At 42.2% G+C, this 19,849-nt stretch overlaps 1 protein-coding gene across 1 annotated transcript; it reads right to left on the bottom strand.

The window, feature by feature from the left end:
• Positions 1-5,539: 5,539 nt before the first annotated feature.
• Positions 5,540-14,350, bottom strand: LOC114031017 (C-factor-like). Its single transcript, XM_027846018.1, has 6 exons — positions 14,189-14,350; positions 13,593-13,644; positions 10,359-10,546; positions 6,531-6,689; positions 6,281-6,400; positions 5,540-5,782 (listed from the first exon to the last, which is right to left on the bottom strand). The coding sequence occupies exons 1-6, from the start codon at positions 14,348-14,350 to the stop codon at positions 5,669-5,671; spliced, it is 795 nt and encodes a 264-aa protein (XP_027701819.1). The 3' UTR covers positions 5,540-5,668.
• Between the last annotated feature and the right edge of the window lie 5,499 nt (positions 14,351-19,849).

Here is a 19,849-nt window from a genome sequence, read left to right as displayed (position 1 = left end):
TTATCAAGCACCTAGTCTATGTGCCAGGCCCTGTGCTAAATGCTGGAGATATAAAAAGAGGCAAAAGAAAGTCCCAGCCCTCAAGGACCTTAACAATCTAATGGGGAAGGCAATATGTAAACAAATATATACAAAGCAAGCTATATGCAGGATAAATAGCAAATAATTAACAGAGGGAAGGAACTGGAATTAAGGGGAATTAGAAAAGTCTTCTTGTAGAAAGTAGGACTTTAGTTGGAACTTAAAGGAAGCCAGCACGGCCAGTAGTCAGAGCAGAGGAAGGAGAGAGCCTTCTGGGGTTGGGAAACAGCCAGAGAGCATGCTGGGAGCCAAGAGATGGGATGTCTTGTTCCTGGAACATCCAGGAGGCCATTGTCACTGAATCAGAATATGTGTTGGGGAGTAAGGTGTAAGAAGACTAGAAAGGTAGGAGGGGACTAGGTTTATGAAGGGTTTGAAATGCAAAATGGAGCAGTTTGCATTTGATCCTGGAAGCAATAGGAAGCAAATGGAGTTTATAGAGTAGGGAGGGGCATGACAAGATCAGACCTACAATTTAGGAAAATCACTTTGGTGGATGAATGGAGGATGGGCTGGAGTGGGGAGAGACTTGAAGCAGGCAGACTCACCAGCAGCTACTATGATAGTCCAGGTGTGAGGTGATGAAGATACCAGAATGGTGTCTGTGTCAGAGGAAAGAAAGGGTGTGTGGGGGGGGATGTATTTAAGAAACGTTGCAGCGGTAAAATTGAGACAGGCCTTGTCAACAAATTGGAAGGGAAGGAGGAGGGAAGAAATAGTGAGGAATCCAGGATGACTCCTAGTTTGTGAGCCCGAGGAACAGGCAGCATTGTGTTTCCCCCTACAGGAATGAAGAAGGTAAGGTAAGAAAGGTTTGAGGAAAAGATTACAAGTTCTGTTTTGGACATGCTGAGTTTGAGATGTTTACTGAACAACCAGTTTGAGACATTTGAGAGGCACTTGGAGATGCAAGATTGGAAGTCAGCAGATAGTTTGGGGCAGAATAGGTAGATTTGAGAATTATCATTGTAAAGACGGTAACTAAATCCACTGGTGTTGATGAGAACAAGAAGTGAAGTAGCACAGAGGGAGAAGAGAAGAGGGCCTGGGACAGAATCCTGAGGGGTGCCTATGGTTAGAGGGTATGATCTGGAAGAAGAACCAGCAAAGGATGCTGGTCAGATAGGAAGACGAGAGAGTGGTGTCCTGAAAATCTGGAGAGAAAAGATCATCAAGGAGGAGAGAGTGGTCAACAGTGTCAAAGGCTGTAGAGAGGTCAAGGAGAATGAGGATTGAGAAAAGACCACTGGATTTGGCAACTAAAAGATCATTAGTAACTTTAGAAAATAGCATTTTTGGTGGAATGATAGGGTCAGAAGTCAGATTATAGGGGTTAAGAAGAGAGTGAGAGAGGAAGGCTGGGGCGGAGCCAAGATGGCAGAGTAAAAGCAGTGACTTGCTTGAGTTCTCCCCCAAACCCCTCCAAATACCTGTAAAAAATGGCTTTAAACAAATTCTAAAGCAGCAGAACCCACAAAAAGACAGAGTGAAGCAAATATTCAGCCCAAGGCAACCTGGATGGTTCATCAGACAGGTATATCGCGCAGGGCTGGGAGAGGAGCGCACATCAGCATGGCCGCGCAGGCCTCAGTGAACCTGGAGCAGGCCTCAAAGGACTGAATCATGGGCAGCTGTGGCGATTTCCAGACTTCTCAATCCATGAATGCCAAAGACAACTTAGAAGGTCAGTAGGAAAAGTCTGTTTCTACAGTGAGAGAGAAGCGTGGCCCCAGCCCCAGTCCCTTAGCACCGAGAGTGGCCCTGGGGCAGTGACTGCCTCCTGAGCTTCCAGCCCACAAACTGAGGGGGAATCAAGTGGCTGATCAAAGGAGGATTGCAGGGATCTCTTTGCTGGTGCAGGATTCTCTTGCTTTGCCCATGCTTGGATCTGGGTCACGGTTCTGGGTGGCGATCCTGGGGCAAGGAGGAGCACTGGCATGGTAGAGCTTGTAGTGGTAGTGGAGAGGAAATCCTCCTCACAGTTCCAAGACAGAAAAGAGTGCTTGTGGTCACTCAGACCAGAGCACAGGCCAGGAAGGGAGTAAACACCTCACCCTTGATCATAGCACCTTGGGAGAACTGAAAATTTACAGGTCCCTAGAAGTATCTCTGAAAACAGCTGCACAAAACCCCCAAAACTTGGGACAGTACATTCTCCACACTGGAAGCAGACCCTTACCTTAACAAAGAGTTTATAACTCAAGTAATTGGCTGGGATGATGAGCAAGCAGCGCAAAAAGAGTCAGACCATAGAATCTTACTTTGGTGACAAAGAAGATCAAAACATACAACCAGAAGAAGACAACAAAGTCAAAGCTCTTACATCCAAAGCCTCCAAGAAAAATATGATTTGGTCCCAGGCCATGGAAGAGCTCAAAAAGGATTTTGAGAAGCAAGTAAGAGAAGTAGAGGAAAAACTGAGAGTGATGCAAGAAAATCATGAAAAACAAGTCAATAGCTTGCTAAGGGAGACCCAAAAAAATACTGAAGAGAATAACACCTTAAAAAATAGCCTAACCCAAATGGCAAAAGAGGTCCAAAAAGCCAATGAGGAAAAGAATGCCTTAAAAAGCAAAACTGGCCAAATGGAAAAGAAAGTCCAAAAGCTTACTGAAGAAAATACTTCCTTAAAAATTAGATTACAGCAATTGGAAGCTAGTGACTTTATGAGAAATCAAGACACTGTAAAACAAATTCAAAAGAATGAAAAAATAGAAAACAATGTGAAATATTTCATTGGAAAAACAACTGACCTGGAAAATAGATCCAGGAGAGATAATTTAAAAATTATTGGACTATCTGAAAGCCATGATCAAAAAAAGAGCCTAGACATCATCATTCAAGAAATTATCAAGGAAAACTGCCCTGATATTTTAGAACCAGAGGGCAAAATAGAAATTGAAAGAATCCACCCATCACCTCCTGAAAGAGATCCCCAAAGGAAAACTCTCAGGAATATTGTAGCCAAATTCCAGTGTTCCCAGGTCAAGGAGAAAATATTGCAAGCAGCCGGAATGAAACAATTCAAGTATTGTGGAAACACAATCAGGATAACCCAAGATTTAGCAGCTTCTACATTAAGGGACCACAGGGCTTGGAATATAATATTCTGGAGGGCAAAGGAGATAGCATTACAGCCAAGAATCACCTACCCAGCAAAACTGAGCATAATCCTTCAGGGGAAAAAATGGTCATTCAGTGAAATAGAGGACTTTCAGGCATTCTTGGTGAAAAGACCAGAGCTGAATAGAAAATTTGACTTTCAGATACAAGACTCAAGAGAAACACTCAAAAGAAACATGAAGAGGTAAACAGGAAAGAGAAATCATAAGAGACTTATTAAGGTTGAACTGTTTACATTCTGCATGGAAAGATGATATTTGCGACTCATGAGTCCTTTGTCAGTATTAGAGTAGTTGGAGGGGAAAAAATTATATGTAGGTATATATAGATAGATAGATAGACAGATAGATAGAGGGCACAGGGTGAGTTGAAGATGAAGGGGTGATATCTGGAGAATAAAATTAAGGGGTGAGAGAGGATTATACTAGGAGGAGAAAGGGAGAGGTAGAATGGGGTAAATTATCTCACATAAAACAGACAAGGAAAGGCTTTTACAGTGGAGGGGAAATGGGGGAAGGTGAGAGGGAATGAGTGAATCTTATTCTCATTGGATTTGGCTTAAGGAGAGAATAACATACACACTCAATTGGGTATGGAAATCTATCTTACCCTACAGGAAAATAGAAGCAGAAGGGGACAAGAGAGCAGGAGAATGATAGAGGAGAGGGCAGATTGGGGGAGGGGATAATAAGAAGCAAACACTTCCAAGGAGGGACAGGCTCAAAAGAGAATAGAATAAATGGGGGGGACAGGCAGGCAGGATAGGATTAAGAGAAATATACTTCGTTTTTCACAACATGACTAATATGGAAGTGTTTTGCATGACTACACATGTATAACCTATATTGAGCTGCTTGCCTTCTCAATGAGGTTGGGTGGGGAGGGAGGAAGGGAGTAAATTTGGAACCCAAAGTTTTAAAAACAAAAGTTTAAAAAAAATTGTTTTAACATGCAACTGGGAAATAAGGTATACAGGAAAAGGGGAATAGAAATCTATCCTGCCCTACAGGAAAATTGAAGGGGAAGGGGATAAGAGAAGTGGGGGGAGAGCTAGAAGGGAGGGCAGAATAAGAGAAGGGTTATTCAGAATGCATGCGATCTTGGGGTGGGGGGAGGGACGAGATGGTGAGAAAATTTAAAACTCAAAATCTTGTGGAAGTGAATGTTGAAAATGAAAAATTAATTAATTAAAAAGAAAAAAAAGGCTAAGAGGAGAGAAAATGGAGGTGCCTATAGTAGAAGACTTTTTCAAAGAGTTTAGTTACAAAGGGTAGAAGAAATTTGGGACAATAGAGCTCCTTAAAGATGAAAAAAAAAATCCAGGAAACTCTGAACCCCAGAACTATTTGCAATTATTGGGTAAGAGGTCATTGTCTAGTTAAAGATATACTGGATGGTCATCACAAGTTAAAGTGAGGTCTGTCTTTGAGGAGACTCCAAGAATGGTCAAAACGAAAGGCACAAACTGTGTTCTCCCATGTCCTACCTACGTTATGGAAAACTTTGAGGTCTAAGTTCTGAGGGACCAGAATTGGAATGGCTTTTGCCTGTTTTAAGGCAAGGATCTCAGATGTATCTGAAAGAGCACAGCAGTAACCCAACTGAGGATTAGAACTGACCTTGAAGCTACAGGTGACAGAGACTAGCTGTTCCCTGATGAACAAGCCCAGTGGGTTCTGCACAGACAGACTCCAGTGTTAGAGGAGTAATCCCACAGGATCATGCCTAAAACCTGAGAGAATTAATCCTTCTGGGGACCCACCAGTGCAAGTATAAATTGAGGTAAATAGCCCCTTAGTCCTAAGCGGGTGTTAACATGTAAAATGAGCATTTTGAACTAAATGGCTTCTGAACTTATTAGATTGCAAACTCCTTGAGGGCAGAGGCTATCTTTTGCTTCTTCTTGTAACCCCAGAACTTAGCACAGTGCCTGGCACATAATAGGCACTTTATAAATGTTTATTGATTGATTGAAGTTCTTCAGGCTATAGATCTATGACTATATGCCTATGCCAGAGGTTGTGGGATTCTGGTGATCAGAAGTCATAGGAACCTTACAAAAAACATAGAAGAGTCAGGAATGACCATGATTACCCATCCCTTCCCTCAAGGTATCAAAGTTAATTTCCCTTCATAGCTTTGGGCTACAAGGACGGGGGTGCTAATAAATGTTTAACAACTGGTTTTCCAGAGGGAAAATGTACACATGGCACACTTCTAAGTTTAACCTGAATTTTTTATATCTTCTCCATCACTTTCTTAAGTCTAGATCATCATCACTACCCCTGGCTACAACTAGGAAGAATGAGAACAGTTTACGGAGGCAGTTAATTAAGTTTATTGGCATTCAGAGCTCAGGGAAGTCGTCAAACAAAATGAGGTGGTCAATCCTGGGCTGTTGATGGAAAGGCATGAAAGATAACTGGAGTCAGATCTCAATCACCACCCCCAGCTGGTTGTAACTTCACCAAGACAATGCCTTTCCCTCCCAACTGTAGAAACCCCCTGAATTCTCCTCCGAAAGTGTAGAAAAGAGCTTCAGCATGCCTTGCACCGATTCTTCTTTCTTCAAAGGAGGCTGCAGAGCACACAACAGGTTGAGAGGGACCAGGAGGAGAGTAACCTACTAGAATAGCACCTGCATGCAGTGAGGATGTAACAGAAAGTAACTGACTCAGAGAGAAGGGGCTAAGTTGCCAGAGGCTGAGGGACAGTGGAAGGGTTGCCAGTCAGGTAGGAACCTAGTGAATCAACACTTCCTGGGACCTGACACAGGTCATAGCCTATATGGGTAGCATTGGAAGGAAAGGTCAAGGAGGAGGAAATAGTTCCAATTAAAACAAACTGAGTAGAAATATTCATTAAGATCTTAATGCAACTTAGATTTATTTTCATCTTCCAAGTCATGGAGATCAGGCCTATGCTAACTGATTCCCTGTGCCTTCCTTCCAAGGAACTGCCTCCCCAACCTTCCTACCCTATGGTATCCTCCCCACAAAAGCTGGCTAAGAGTGCCTATTTTCTGTCCCAAGCTTGGGCCCAACCTGAGGGAGATGCAGGCAGGAGGCAGACTTACCTTATAAATTCCAGAAACGCCCATATCTGTCTGAACCCAGCCAGGGTGAATAGCAGTACACAGGATTCCTTCCTCTTTAAAGGCCAGGCCTTGGCACCGGGTGAGCATGTTCAGGGCAGCCTGGTGGAAGGCAGTGGGGCAAAGAGAGGAGAGGAGACCATAGCTCAGCCATACTAATGAAGCCCTGTAGCACCATGCTCCCTATCACCACCCTTCTTCCTTCCTCCAACCCAGTACCCAATTTCCATACCTTACTGCAGCGATAGGATAACAAATGACCATACTGCCAGGCAAAAAGTTCTGTTATAGAGCCTGCGGTACTAGAAATGTTGATGATAGCAGCCCGGTTACAACTGAGACTATCCTGAGATCCTGTTTGGGCGGCCTTCTTCAACAAGGGCAGGAATGTCTGGAAGGGTTGGGGAAAGACATGAGAGTGGAGACATTTATTATCATCAGAAATCTAAAAGGACAGAGGTCCTGCATGGGCTTTCTTTCCACTTCAATGCAACAGCTTTTTGTGAAACTCAGAGTGTGCACAGCATTGTGAATGGCCCTGAAGGAGACACAAGGTTTAGATATTGCCGCCATGGGGCTTACAGAAATATATATCATTCAACAGACAAACAAGAGGGAAGGGGGGAAAGGGGAGAAGGGAATAAGGAGGAAGGATAGATTAAAGGAGAGATCAACCCCTAAGCAAAATAAACTCTAATCATGGAGATTGAATCTCAAAGAGGGACTTAAAAGGAAAGAAAAGTTAAGAAACTATGATTGGGCTCTTGGCCAGAGAAAGAGAAAAGGGGTGGGAGAGCAGAAGCAAATTGCTTCAAATCTTGAAGTCTAGTGCTAAGAAGCATAATCCTTTCTCTGCAACCTTTTTTGTTTTCAAAGAGAAGGAAAAGTACGAGAATAGGATTGCAGGAAATCCACAATTCACTATCATAAATGTAAACGGGAACGGGATAAACTAACCCACAAAATGGAAGTGGATAGCAAGATTGATTGGAAGCCAGAATCCAGCAATGTAACAAGAAAAAGAAACTGAGGGAATAAGCATAGGCAAAGAGGAAACAAAATTATTGCTTTTTGAAGATGATGGCTTACTTAGAGAACCCTAGAAAGAGAATTAAAAAGTTAATTGAAACAAACAAACAACTTAAACAAAGCTGCAGGACATAAAATAAAACCATATAAATCATGAGTATTTCTGCATAAACAAAACCCAGTAAGAAAAGATAGAAAGAGAAATTCCATTTAAAATAATTACAGAAAGTATTAAACACTTGGGAGTCTACCTGCCAAGACATACACAGGAACTATATGAACACAATTACAAAACATTCTTCACACAAATAAAGACAAATCTAAATAGCTGGAGAAATATTAATTGCTCATGGATATGCTGAGCCCATATAATAAAAATGACAACACTACCTAAATTAATTTACTTACTCAGTGCCATACCAATCAAACTGCAAAAGGATTATTTTATAAAGCTAATTTTAAAAATAATAACAAAATTCAGTTGGAAGAATGGAAGGTCAAAAATTTCAAAGCCATAATTATCAAAACAATTTAGTACTGGCTTAATATAGAGAAGTTGATCAGAGGAATAGATTAGGGACAAAACATACAAAAATAAATGAGCACAGTGATCTAATATTTGATAAGTCCAGAGATCTGAGGTATTGGGTAAGAACTCACTATTTGACAAAAACTACTGGAAAAACTGGAAAGCAGTTTGGCAGAAACTAGGTATAAACTAACAACCCATATAGTATACCAAAATAAGCTCTAAATGGGTACATGACTGAGACAGAAAAGATATCATAAATAAATTAAGAGGAACAAGGAAGAAATTACCTTTCAAATTTATGGATAGGAGAAGAATCATAACCAAGTTACAGAGAGCATGATAGAAAGTAAAATAGACAATTTTGATTACATAAAATTAAAGTCTTTTCACAAACAAAAGTAATGCCAGTAAATTTAGAAGATAATAGGTAAATGGGGGGGGGGAATATGCATCAAATTTCTCTGATAAAGGTCTCATTTCTGAGATAGAAATACATAGGGAATTAGTTCAAATTTGTGAGTATACCCACCATTCCCCAATTGATAAATGGTTGAAAGATATGAATAGGCATTATTCAGAAACAGAAATCCAAGATACCAATAGCCATATGGGGGAAAAAATGATCCAAATCACTAATGGTTTGAAAATTTCAAACAAAAAAGATTCTAAGGCTCCGCCTCACACCCACCAGATTGGCAAAGTTGACAAAAAGGGAAAACAACCAACATTGGAGGGGCTGTGAGAAAACAGGTACATTAACACACTGTTGTTGGAGCAGCAAATTGTTCTAAACATTCTGGAAAACAATTTTAAACTATGCTCCAAAAGCTAATAGAATGTAGATTTCCTTTGACCCAGTGATACCACTACTAGGTCTATAACCCAAAGAGATCAAAAAAAGGAAAAGGACCCATATATACAAAAATATTTATAGCAGCTCTTTTTGTGGTGGCAAAGAATTGGAAACTAGAGGGGTACTCTTTGATTGGGGAATGGCTGAATAAGTTATGCTATATGAATATGATGGAATATTATTGTCAAATGAGAAATGATGAAGGGAATGGCCAAGTTACCATGCAAAACTGGTGTTCTAGGAGAGCCCAGATTGGCAACCGCTCTGAAGCTTCAGCTGCTATAAAGGTCAGCCTAGGAGATAGATACCAATCCCTAGAGCTCTCCCTTGTTTCTGTCAATTGTTCATAGAAGCAATCCTGGCAGGTACCCACTACATAATTCCTCTTCCCCATTCCTCCAGAACAGAGATGATAGTCTAATGAACCAGTAGGAGACAACCAAGCAAAGTAGTTTCTTTATAGTCAGTCACTTTAATTTAATAAATCATATGGTCACTAAAAAGTCCATTGTCTGGGTCTTGTGGATGATGTTCATCAGCCAAGAGCAGAAAATTTCCCAAATGTAGAGTAAGGGAGAAACAAATCGAGATTTCCATCATTTTAATATTTCATAACAAGTTTCCATTTTTCCATACCCCTAGGTGAATATCAAATTGAGACCAGGAGAAGCATCCTCTGTAGACTGGGGGCTTGGGTAGAGATATAGAAATGAGAATAATCTAAAGGTTAAGAGTTTTGTATGGGAGTACCTCTGGTGAGAGTGAAGGGCATATCATGGCTTTGGGGAAAGACAGAGTACAGAATACCTTCTGACCAAGCCACTTGCCTGGTAGCTGGAGGTTACCACTACCTGGTATGTAAATGCTACCTTGCTGTTAACTAATGATTAATCAATAGCTTATTTTTCTGTAGGTTGAAAAAAGCAAAGAGACCAGATAGGTGGGGGCTGCTATTACAACTATTTGTTATTCTTGTTTGTTTTTTCAGTGGCATTCAATACTTTGTGACCCCTTTAGGGTTTTCTTAGCATAGATACTGTAATGGTTTGCCATTTCCTACTCCAGCTCATTTAACAGATGAGAAAGCTGAGGCAAATGGAGTTAAGTGACTTGCCCAGGGCCACACAGTTAGAAAGTATTTCAGGCCAGATTTGCCCTCAAGAAAAGGAGTCTGTTTTCCTGATGCCAGGCTCAGCACTCTGTGCACTACGGTGCCACCTTGATGCCCTATTGCACTATACACATAATACTGAGGTCACTCACATTTAAATTGAAGTGAATGAGGAAACCGAGGGTGGAAGGGGTTAACTTTTCCCAAGATCTAATTCTTAGGGAGTTCTTCCCTATAATGAGCTGAAATCTGCCTTCCTGTAATTTCTAAATATTATTTGCCCTGGACCCAAGCAGAACAAGACTCACTCCTCTCTCCTACTTGACAACCCTTTAAATACATGAGGATGACTTGCTTTAAATGGTGTGAAAGATCCACTAATTTGGAAATGTGGGAAGTAGCCAGATTGAGAAATGCCTTGAAAGGAAGGCTAATGCTAAATTCCCCCAGCTCTGTGACAGTGGATAGAGGTGGTCACTCATGTCTAGATGGGAAATGGAGCTGTCTTTGGGGGCCCCAACGAGAAGAGTCTCACCTGGCCCATCTTTAGGCTACCAACAACATGAGTCTGGTACAGCAGGTGCATGTTTTCTTCCGACTCAGAGTGGATTGTACTGTCCAAGACCCTTCCAGCATTGTTGATGAGTAAATTCAGCCCCAAGCCTTGCAGCTGCTCCTTGACAGAAACTGCGGCCTCTTGAATAGAAGCAATATGCTCCACATCTGTCAAGACAGAATATTCAATCAATCAAAAAGTATTTATGCCAGGACTATACTAGGCACTGGGGATACAAAAACAAAGACTGAAACAATTTCTATTATCAAGGAATTAGCATTGTAATGGGAGAGATAGATATATGAATACATTGTTGTTGTTTAGCAGATTAGTCATGTCTGAATCTTTGTGACCCCATTTGGGGTTTTCTTGACAAAGGTACTAGAGTGGTTTGCCATTTCCTTCTCTAGCTCATTTTATAGATGAGGAAATTGAGTTAAACAGGGTTAAGTGACTTGCCCAGGGGCACACAGCTAGTAAGTGTCTGAAGTCAGATTTGAACTTAGGTCCTCCTGACTCCAAGCCCAGTACTCTGTACCACCTAGATGCCCCAGATAGATGTGTGTGTGTGTGTGTGTGTGTGTGTGTGTGTGTGTGTGTGTAGAAAGATAGATAGACAGATAGATACAGATATATGTGTGTATATAAACACATCATATGTATATGTATGTGTGTATATGTATATATATATATATATATATTTGTGTAGGTATATGTACCCACATGTATAAGTATATATGTGTACATGTGTGTTAAGTATATACAGAATAAATACAAAGAGAAGTAGATAATATTTTGTATTTATAACAAAGTAGTCAAATATAAAGGGAAGTTGCCAGCAGCTAGGAGGGGTCAGGAAAGGCTTCATGTAGAAGATAGTGCTTGAACTGATCAAGAAGCAAAGGAGGAAAGTGATTTTATTAGGTGAAGATGAAGAGGTAATGGATTCCAGGCATGGGGGAACAGCCAGAGTACAAGTATGGAAATGAGAGTTGGAGTAGGATCATGATCCACAGAGAAAAGGTCAGTTGGGCTGGATAGAAGAATGAAGAAAGGAGAATGATAGAAGATGAGGCTGAACAGAGGCATTTGTGATTTCTTCTAAAGGTAATAGGGAGCCAGGGTAATTTACTGAGCTGGGGGAATGACATAATCAGATCTCCACTTAAGAAAAATTATTTTGGCAGAAGTATGGAGAATGGACTGGAGTGAGGAGATACTTGAGGTAGGAAGACCAGTTTAGAGATTGTGATAATCCAGGCATGAGATGATGAGGAACTGAATTTAGAAAGGAGCTATGTGAACAGAGAAAAAGAATTGGATGTGAGAAATGTTGTGGGTGTAGAAACATTGCCGAGACTTAGCAACTGATTGCATATGTAGAGTAAAGGAGAGTAAAGAGTGGAGGATAGTACTGAGGTCAGCTATGAACCGGGAAGAATGGAAGAATCCATGGTGCCTTCAACAGAAATGAGAAAGTATTGTTGGGGAAAGAGAATGAGTTGTCTTAGACATGAATTTGAGGTGTTACCAGGACACCCAGTTTGAAATGTCCAGTAGGCAATTGGTGATAAGAGATTGAATCTCAGAAGAGAGATTGATGCTGGATTTATAGATCTGTGAGTTATCTTCATAATAGATGATAATTGTGCAAACTTAGAGATATCTCCACTCCAAATGTTCATGTGGACTATCCACCTGACCTGTGGAGGAGCCTTCCAAGTTTGTATTGTATTGTATGCGCAGGTGGACACACTATACCTTAACATTGACATAGTCATTCTGATCCTCTTAGAGTACAAAGGACAATAACAACCAGACAATAATTAATTAGAAACTATAATTAAACCAAGATGTGCTGATGAGGTTGCCTAGAGAGTGTAGAAAGAGAAGAGGGAACAGGACAAAGTCTTGGGGAATAATCACAATTAGAGGAGAAGATAATTGTGATGAGCCAGCAGAGTCTGAGGAAAATGGGTCAGACATGTAGAAGGAGAACCAGGAGAGAGGAACAGAGAGAAAGAACAGAGAGAGAGAGAAACAGGAGGAGAGGATGACTGCCAGTATCAAACACAGCTGATAGATTGAGAAGGGTGAGGACTGAGAAGGCTCTCGGGCACATTGGGGAAAGGGGAAGAAGAAGAGAGAGAGAGGAGGTGTGAAGAGAGGTAGCTGATCTGAGTGAGTAGCCCACCAAGGTAGGAAGTTGACAAAATCTTTGCCACTGACTTACCTTTCCCCTTCAATCCAAATGTCTCCCTAGCACATTCTGTGTGTCAACTACCTATGACATGTATGATTATCACCTGACTGGCAGCCTGATAAGTCCCCGGCACCAAATACAGTGACTTAATACAAGAGCTTCCAACGGTCCATTCTTCTACCAGGAGTGATGATAGGGAGAAAGAATTGTGACACACTGAAGAGATGATGTCACCTGATAAAAGCTTAAAATCTCTGCCTCCCAGGAATATTTTGACATGTCCATGATACTGTCCAGACTGAAATGCCTTCCAAATCCAAAGAAACAAATCATTCGGGACTAAATTGTAGATACCATGGCAACCGGGCAGGGGAGACCAGTGGACAGGAGACCTCAGTCTCATAGGTTAGCCAGCTTCCACATGACACTATTTCTGACAGGGCCAATATCTCCTTTACACAAAAAGCGGAGTGCCTAATGTCTAATATCTCTCATGTGTTCTAGAAACAAGGAGCTGTAGACAGACTTAAATCCTGACTAAGTAAGGTGGGGAGACCCAGAGAGAGTGTAAATCTCCCTAAGACACACAGCAAGGTAGGCAAGCCCAGCGAACCTGCCTTTGTGCTAGACACTCTCACTTTTGTTAACTTTGGTCCTTCTGCTAGTAAGATGTAGTGGTATGGTGTAAGCTACAAGCCTGATTTTACAAAAGAGGACCTCAGTTAGAATTTGATTCTAGTATTTCCTTATCTACGTGACCTTCAGCAAGTCACTTTCTCTGAGTTTCATTTTCCTCAGCTCTAAACTCTACTATCCCAAGTATGCCTGGACCCCTCTAAAAAGGTCCTCCTACCTCTTCCCCCTGGGGAACTTGGGGGTGAAGCCTTGTGCCAACAAGTAGGATCCCAGGAAGTGCCAGTGGGAACAAGCGTGGAGCTGGGGCAGAGCTCCACAACTAGGAAAGGAGTGGGGCGGGGAGGGAGAGGGACTGAGTCTGTAGAGGAGCTCACCCAAGCGGAGGATTCGAATACTGGAGTGCTGAGCCGCGAGCTCTCGCAGTTCCTATATCAGCAAAAGAGGAAAGATGTCCCATCAGTCACGTAGTCAGAGCTCTCCTGCCCAGACGCGGGGAAGTGGAACATTGAGGAGTCCCCTCCTCGCCCACTCCCAGGATCACGCGCACGACTGGAGTTTAAGTCTAAGGCCCCAAAGACCCCGGTCCCACTAGACCCTCCGAGAGAAGACGTCCTCGTCACTTTTCTCCCACCCCCTCCCACCCCAGACCTAGACACTGATCTGACACTGCCTCTTTGCAAAAGTTCATCCGCAAAGACCCAGCACTCGGGAGAAAGTAAGCCTCAGTTAACACCCAGGTCTGGAGTCTATAGCCCTGGGGAGAAGCCCGGGTTCCTGGAGACATCCTGCAGAAACTCAAAGCTCCAAGCCTCTCCTTTGACACCCCCGGCGTCTCAGAGGACAGCAGGTCTAAATGCTCGGTCTCATGGTCTGGAATGGAAGGCACTTCCCTTTCGGGACAACTCAGGGGTCAGGTGGGGTGGAGAGGGAGGTGAGCTCTGGGCGGGGGTGAAAGGTTCAGCCCTCTCACCTGGGAGTCGGAGGGATTCCTGCAGGTCGCAAACAACATCTGGGGAGGTTTGGGCAGTTGCACCAATTGCCTGACAAACTCCAGCCCCAGCCCGCGGCTGGCTCCGGTCACCAGAACGCTGGAAGGGCTTAGGACAGCCACTGAGGGATCCCGGCTTTCCATCTAAAATCTGTCTGCAGACAAAACTGCTACCCGGTTTTTCTGTCTTCTAGTCCCACCTTTATGCCCCAGGCAATAAAGATCTGAGAAGGGGAGCGGCTTCACCCTCTCTGTCACTTCAGCCTGGCCCTTAAGGAATTTAAGGACTACAGAAGCTACATCAGAGACCCTTCCCGACTTTTGTAATCTTTGACTTTGACCAGCCTAGCCCTCATCTGATCTTGGGCCAAATTCCCTACCCCCCCGCTGCCTGGTATTCTAAGTATTTGATCATCCCCCTATTTCCCTGTGTTTGTCTGAATTTGGATTCCAACTCTCTCCAAGCGAAGGTCAATAGGATCTTGGGCATCTGTAGACTTGAAGCCTTTTGTTCTAATGGGGAAAGAAACAGGGACACAGCTGTCTTAAATTTGCCTTGATAAGGAGCAGTCATTGCAAGGCTGAGTGGATTACCAGTATACCAGGGTCACCTAGCCTAGGCATCATGCTAGGATCACCTCTGCCTTCTCCACCCCTAGCCAGTTTCCATCATCCCCAGGGACAAGACCCTATCCTAAAGTCACTGTCAAGATTCCAAGATTACACCACAAATAACAAATGAGGCATCTTTGCAATCAGAGAGATTGTTGTGATCTTGACTGAATCCTGCAAGAGGACAATAGTAGCTTCAGCTGAACCTAAAACCTCCTTTCCAAACACTTTTTTTTCTCATTTCCCCTCCAACCTGGCATCTCAGGATACTCTAATGTTGCATCCACTCCTCCTTCCCAGAATAAAGGTTCTTTCCCTATGGCCAACCCAAACAGGAATGGCAAAATACTTTCCTAGGGAATTTCAGAAAAATATAAAATAAAAGGGTAACAATGTTTACTCTGTCCCCCATTGCCTGAAACCCAGGTATGCTACATTTCACCCATTTCCCAGTACCCCAGTACCGTTAAAGGGGTAGGGTTTCTAGTCTCTGTCATTGGCTCAAGCCCCAACAACTGTGATCCCCTAATTTTAGGGGGTCCTCCACACCTAGTTCCCTTAACCTCCTAACAGCAGATTAGCTTTTACAAAGGAATATTTACTTCAAAAATACAGAAAGAACAAACATAAGAACATTCTCCTCCAAAGACTCCAAGGAAGGGGAAGCACAATTCCCCCTCTCTCACCTTGGTCCCTGGGAAGGGGAATTAGGTTCACAACTTCACTCCATTCCTTTATAGGATAACCCAATCAATTCCAAGTCCAGCGCCCCTTTGGACTTTTGTTTGAGCCCCTTGGCCAGGTCTGACAGCAACATCCGGACTGGGATCCTGGCTCCCAGGTCCCCATGGCTCAAACTTCCAGGTCCAGCAACTCTACTACCTGTGCCTAGAACTGGAAAGGACAAATAAAAGAGGACCAGAAACTCAAGTCCATTTCTCAGGGTTATAGGACCTAAGGTGAAGAAAGGTGCCCCCACCCACCTAAAGCTCAGTGCAGGGGTGGGAAACCTGCACCCTTGAGGCCACATGTGGCCCTCTAGGTCCTCAAATACAGCCCTTTGACTGAATCCACACTTCACAGAAAAAATCCCCTTAATAAAAGTATTTGTTCTGTGAAGTTTGGATTCAGTCAAAGGGCCGCATTTGAGGAGCTACAGGGCCACATGTGGCTTTGAGGGCACAGGTTCCCCATCCCTGGCTTAGTGTATGATGCCCATGTTATGGGTGAATAAGACCTAGGGTCAAGGATTGTGTTCAGAATGCACCCCTGCCTATTTGCTGGAGAGGAGAAATGTTTCAAATGGGGGTGAGTATAAGAGTGGGGAGAGAATGTAATGGGGCTTTGTGCATTCTCAGATCACCTAATATGGAGACATCCATGTGGGTGACCTCAGAGGACCTGCATCTGGGAAAAGACAGTCTTTACCCACCTACCAGGTGAGTAGGAGCAACTTCTTTTCATTGGCTGTGTAGCTGGCACTGGCTTGGAGGCAGCTGGTTGTGCAATGGATGGAGGGTGAGGCCTAGGGTCAGGAAGACCCGAGTTTACATCTGGCCTCAGACATTTACTTGCTTTGTGACCCTGCCCAAATCACTTAACCTCTGTTTGCTTCAGTTTCCCCGGCTAAAATGGGGACAATATTAACACCTCATAGGGTTGTTGTAAGGATTGAATGAGATAATATTTGGCACAGTGCCTGGCACATAGTACGTGCTATGTAAATGCTTATTCCCTTGGTCTCACATTAGGACACTCTCTCTTTCCATCTCTCTCTTTCTCTCTCAAGCCACTGGGACCTTGGAGCCAGGATTCTAGGCTTGATGTTTCTGCCAATCCAGAAGGGAACCTCTAAGAAGCCAAGATGCCAAGATATAAGCCCAGAGATCTTTGGATTTGGAATTTGTAGGGGCTATGCTATAGAGGAACTGAATTAAGCTGTGAACCTAATTCCCTTCCCTTCTTCAGAAACTGAAGTGGAGTAAGGAAGACTGTGCCCTCTCAGTTGTGGGGAGGGAATATTTATGTTTGTTCAACTCTGGTTTGAGGGATTACCAAACCCTTTTCAGGGCTGTGCTGCTTATCTCCTTTTGGTGTCTACCTGGCCCTTTAACTCTCACCTGTCGTTCCAAGAAGCTGTAGCATGCCCAGTGGCCACACCCCAGTAAACCAGTTCAGCAGAGGGGGCTAAACCAGGTTGAAGGTAATCGACAAGTCTCAAACTTGTTGGTAAGTTAGGAGGATGTCTACCCCAAGTGTGTGAAGACTTCTGGAAGAACAGGCAGATGAGAACATTTGTTCCAATGGCCATGAAGGCAGATGAAGCAGGGTATGTGGAGCACTCAGAGCTTGGTCAGACGTTGAAGCCTGCAAGGTTATCCATTGCATCCTGGGCCATCGCCAATCATCTTGACTTTTGTCCTGCCACTGGACTTCAATGACTCTGTAAGAGAAAGTGAGGCTGATGACTGTGCTGTGATGACCTCACTTAAATCTAATTCACTCACAAGTCAAGACATTACCCTGTGATGTCACTGGTCCTCTTTGAAAACAAAGAATGAGCAACAACAGTCTCCTCATTTATAAAATGGGAGGGTTAGCCTAAAATGGTTTCTGAGTTCCCTTCTAGCTCATCACTATGTGATGTCATTGGTTCTTTTCAGAAACAGAGAACAAGTTCTCACCATACCTTTGAAACAAATATTCCTTTGGAAAGGATAAAAGGAAAAACCCTGCTGAATAACTGACTGATAGAATGTCAAAGATGAAAGTGACCTTCAGGATAATCTGGTCCAACCCCCTGTTTTTGACCCAAGACCAGACTTTATGAAGGCAGCTAGGTGGTGAAGTGGATAGAGCACTGGGCTTAAAATCAGAAAGACTCATCTTCCTGAGTTCAAATCTGTCCTTAGACACTTAACTAGCTGTGTGACCCTGAGCAAGTCCCTGAATCCTATTTGCCTCAGTGTCCTTATCTGTAAAATGATCTAGAGAAGGAAATGGCGAACCACTTCAGTATCTTTGCCAAGAAAACCCTTTAAAACACTGAACAACAACATGTTTTAGAAATCTATTCTTGTCCAAGGCCAATGTTCTAGGAATCTGTCCAAGGGCACAGCTTTCTACATTTTTCATCAATAATTTGAATGTAAACATAGATGACAAATACACAGATATTGCAAAGCTAATAGGACTTGGCTAACATGACAGGTCTAGGATGAAGAAAAATGATGAGTGAAATTCAGTAATAGGAAATAGGAAAAGGAACTTTAAAGATTATATTAATTTCTGGGACACTAATGCATTGTTAATGGAGTTGTAAACTGATCCAACCATTCTGGAGAGCAATTTGGAACTATGCCCATGGGCAACCAAACTGTGCATACTGTTTGATCCATCAATACCATTATTAGGTCTGTATCCCAAAGATATCATATAAAAGGGAAAAAGACCCACATGTATAAAAATATTTACAGCAGATCTTTTTGTGGTGGCAAAGAATTGGAAATTGAGGGAATGCCTTCAATTTGGGAATCAGTTGGGGAATGGTTGAACAAGTTGTGGTATATGAATGTAATGGACTACTATTGTGCTATAAGAAATGATGAGCAGGCAGATTTCAGAAAAACCTGGAAAGACTCATATGGACCAATGCTGAGTGAAGTGAGCAGAACCAGGAGAACATCGTACAGAGCAACATTGTGTGATGGTCAACTATGCTTTACTTAGCTCTTCTCAGCAACACAATGATCCAACACAGTTCCCTTATTTTTTATTGATTTGTTTTAAACTTAAATACTAAAACTTAAATATACAATAAGAAAAAACAAAGAAACATTACAATACCAAAACTTAAATACAAAATAAAAAAGGGAAAAAAAGCATTGTCACGTGCACAGCAAAACATAAGAGAGGACTCAAAATATACAGCAATAATTTTCCATTTTAAGAAAGCCTATATAGTAAATACTACATATTGTGTTCTGAGCTATCTTTGCTTCCTTGTAAGTTTTCTTTTGTTCTCTGCTGTGCACTTTTTACTTTGTGCTTTTTTCCCCCTTCTTCCTCCCCTCCCCAAGAAGGCTACAATTATGCACAGATGTTTGTGTGTGTGTGTGTGTGTGTATACATATATACATACACACATATGTGTGTATGTGTATACATATATACATACACACACACACACACTTATACATATACTTAGATATCTATAATAATACTCATATATAGATATATACCTTTATATGCATCTATGTAAGACTATACTATACTTGTTTGTCCCCTGTTTCTCTGAGGGTGGATAATGTCTTCCTTTGTAGGTTCAAGTCTTTCCCTATTTTTCTAAGTCCACCAACTCATCATTTCCTATACCATAGCAATATTCTAACCTTTTGCTGTTTAGTTATTTTAAATAATCTAAAACAATATTAATATGACTAACATATAGTATAGTTTCCCTATTTTTTCTCTCCTGCTTAAATCTATTTTAGCTCTAACTTTGTCTGAGATCATGATTACTACCTCTGCTTTTTTCCTCCCTAGTAAATTCTACTTCTGATCTTTATTTTATTTTGTGTGTATCTCCTGTTTCTTATCCCTCCTGACTCCTCTACTTTACATCTACCAGCTACTTTGCCCTCCTATTACTTAACCTACCCCCACCCCAAAATCCCTCCCTTATCCTCTCCCCCTTCCCTATCCTTTAAGCCTTTTATTTCTTCCTGAATTTAGAAGTTTTTATGTATATATATATATATATACACACACATGTATTGTTCCCTCCTTAACTCATTCCTAATGAGTAGGGTTACAGAACTACCAGCCCTCCTCCTCCATCTGTGTCATCCTCTGTGTCAGTTCTTCCTCTCACACCTCATTTGTATAAGATAAGTACTCTTTTTATCTTTTCCTGCACAGTTTGCTTTTTAGTATTGCATCATATTCAACTCTATTCCAATCTTTCTTTTGAATCATCTGATTACTAATGATAATCTTAGACATACAATTTACATTTCCTCATACAAAAAG

This window comes from Vombatus ursinus, unplaced genomic scaffold (genome assembly GCF_900497805.2).
Source record: "Vombatus ursinus unplaced genomic scaffold, bare-nosed wombat genome assembly UNPS02005286.1, whole genome shotgun sequence".
Taxonomy (NCBI): Eukaryota; Metazoa; Chordata; class Mammalia; order Diprotodontia; family Vombatidae; genus Vombatus; species Vombatus ursinus.
This window is presented reverse-complemented; position numbering and strand designations above follow the sequence as displayed.

Coding starts and splice junctions, on each gene's coding strand:
- LOC114031017 (XM_027846018.1), bottom strand. CDS start 14,350: ATGGAAAGCCGGGATCCCTCAGTGGCTGTCCTAAGCCCTTCCAGCGTT. Junction 6,401..6,530: donor TATCCTATCGCTGCAGTAAG/GTATGGAAATTG, acceptor GCCTTCCACCAG/GCTGCCCTGAACATGCTCAC. Junction 5,783..6,280: donor GCGTTTCTGGAATTTATAAG/GTAAGTCTGCCT, acceptor TGTGCTCTGCAG/CCTCCTTTGAAGAAAGAAGA.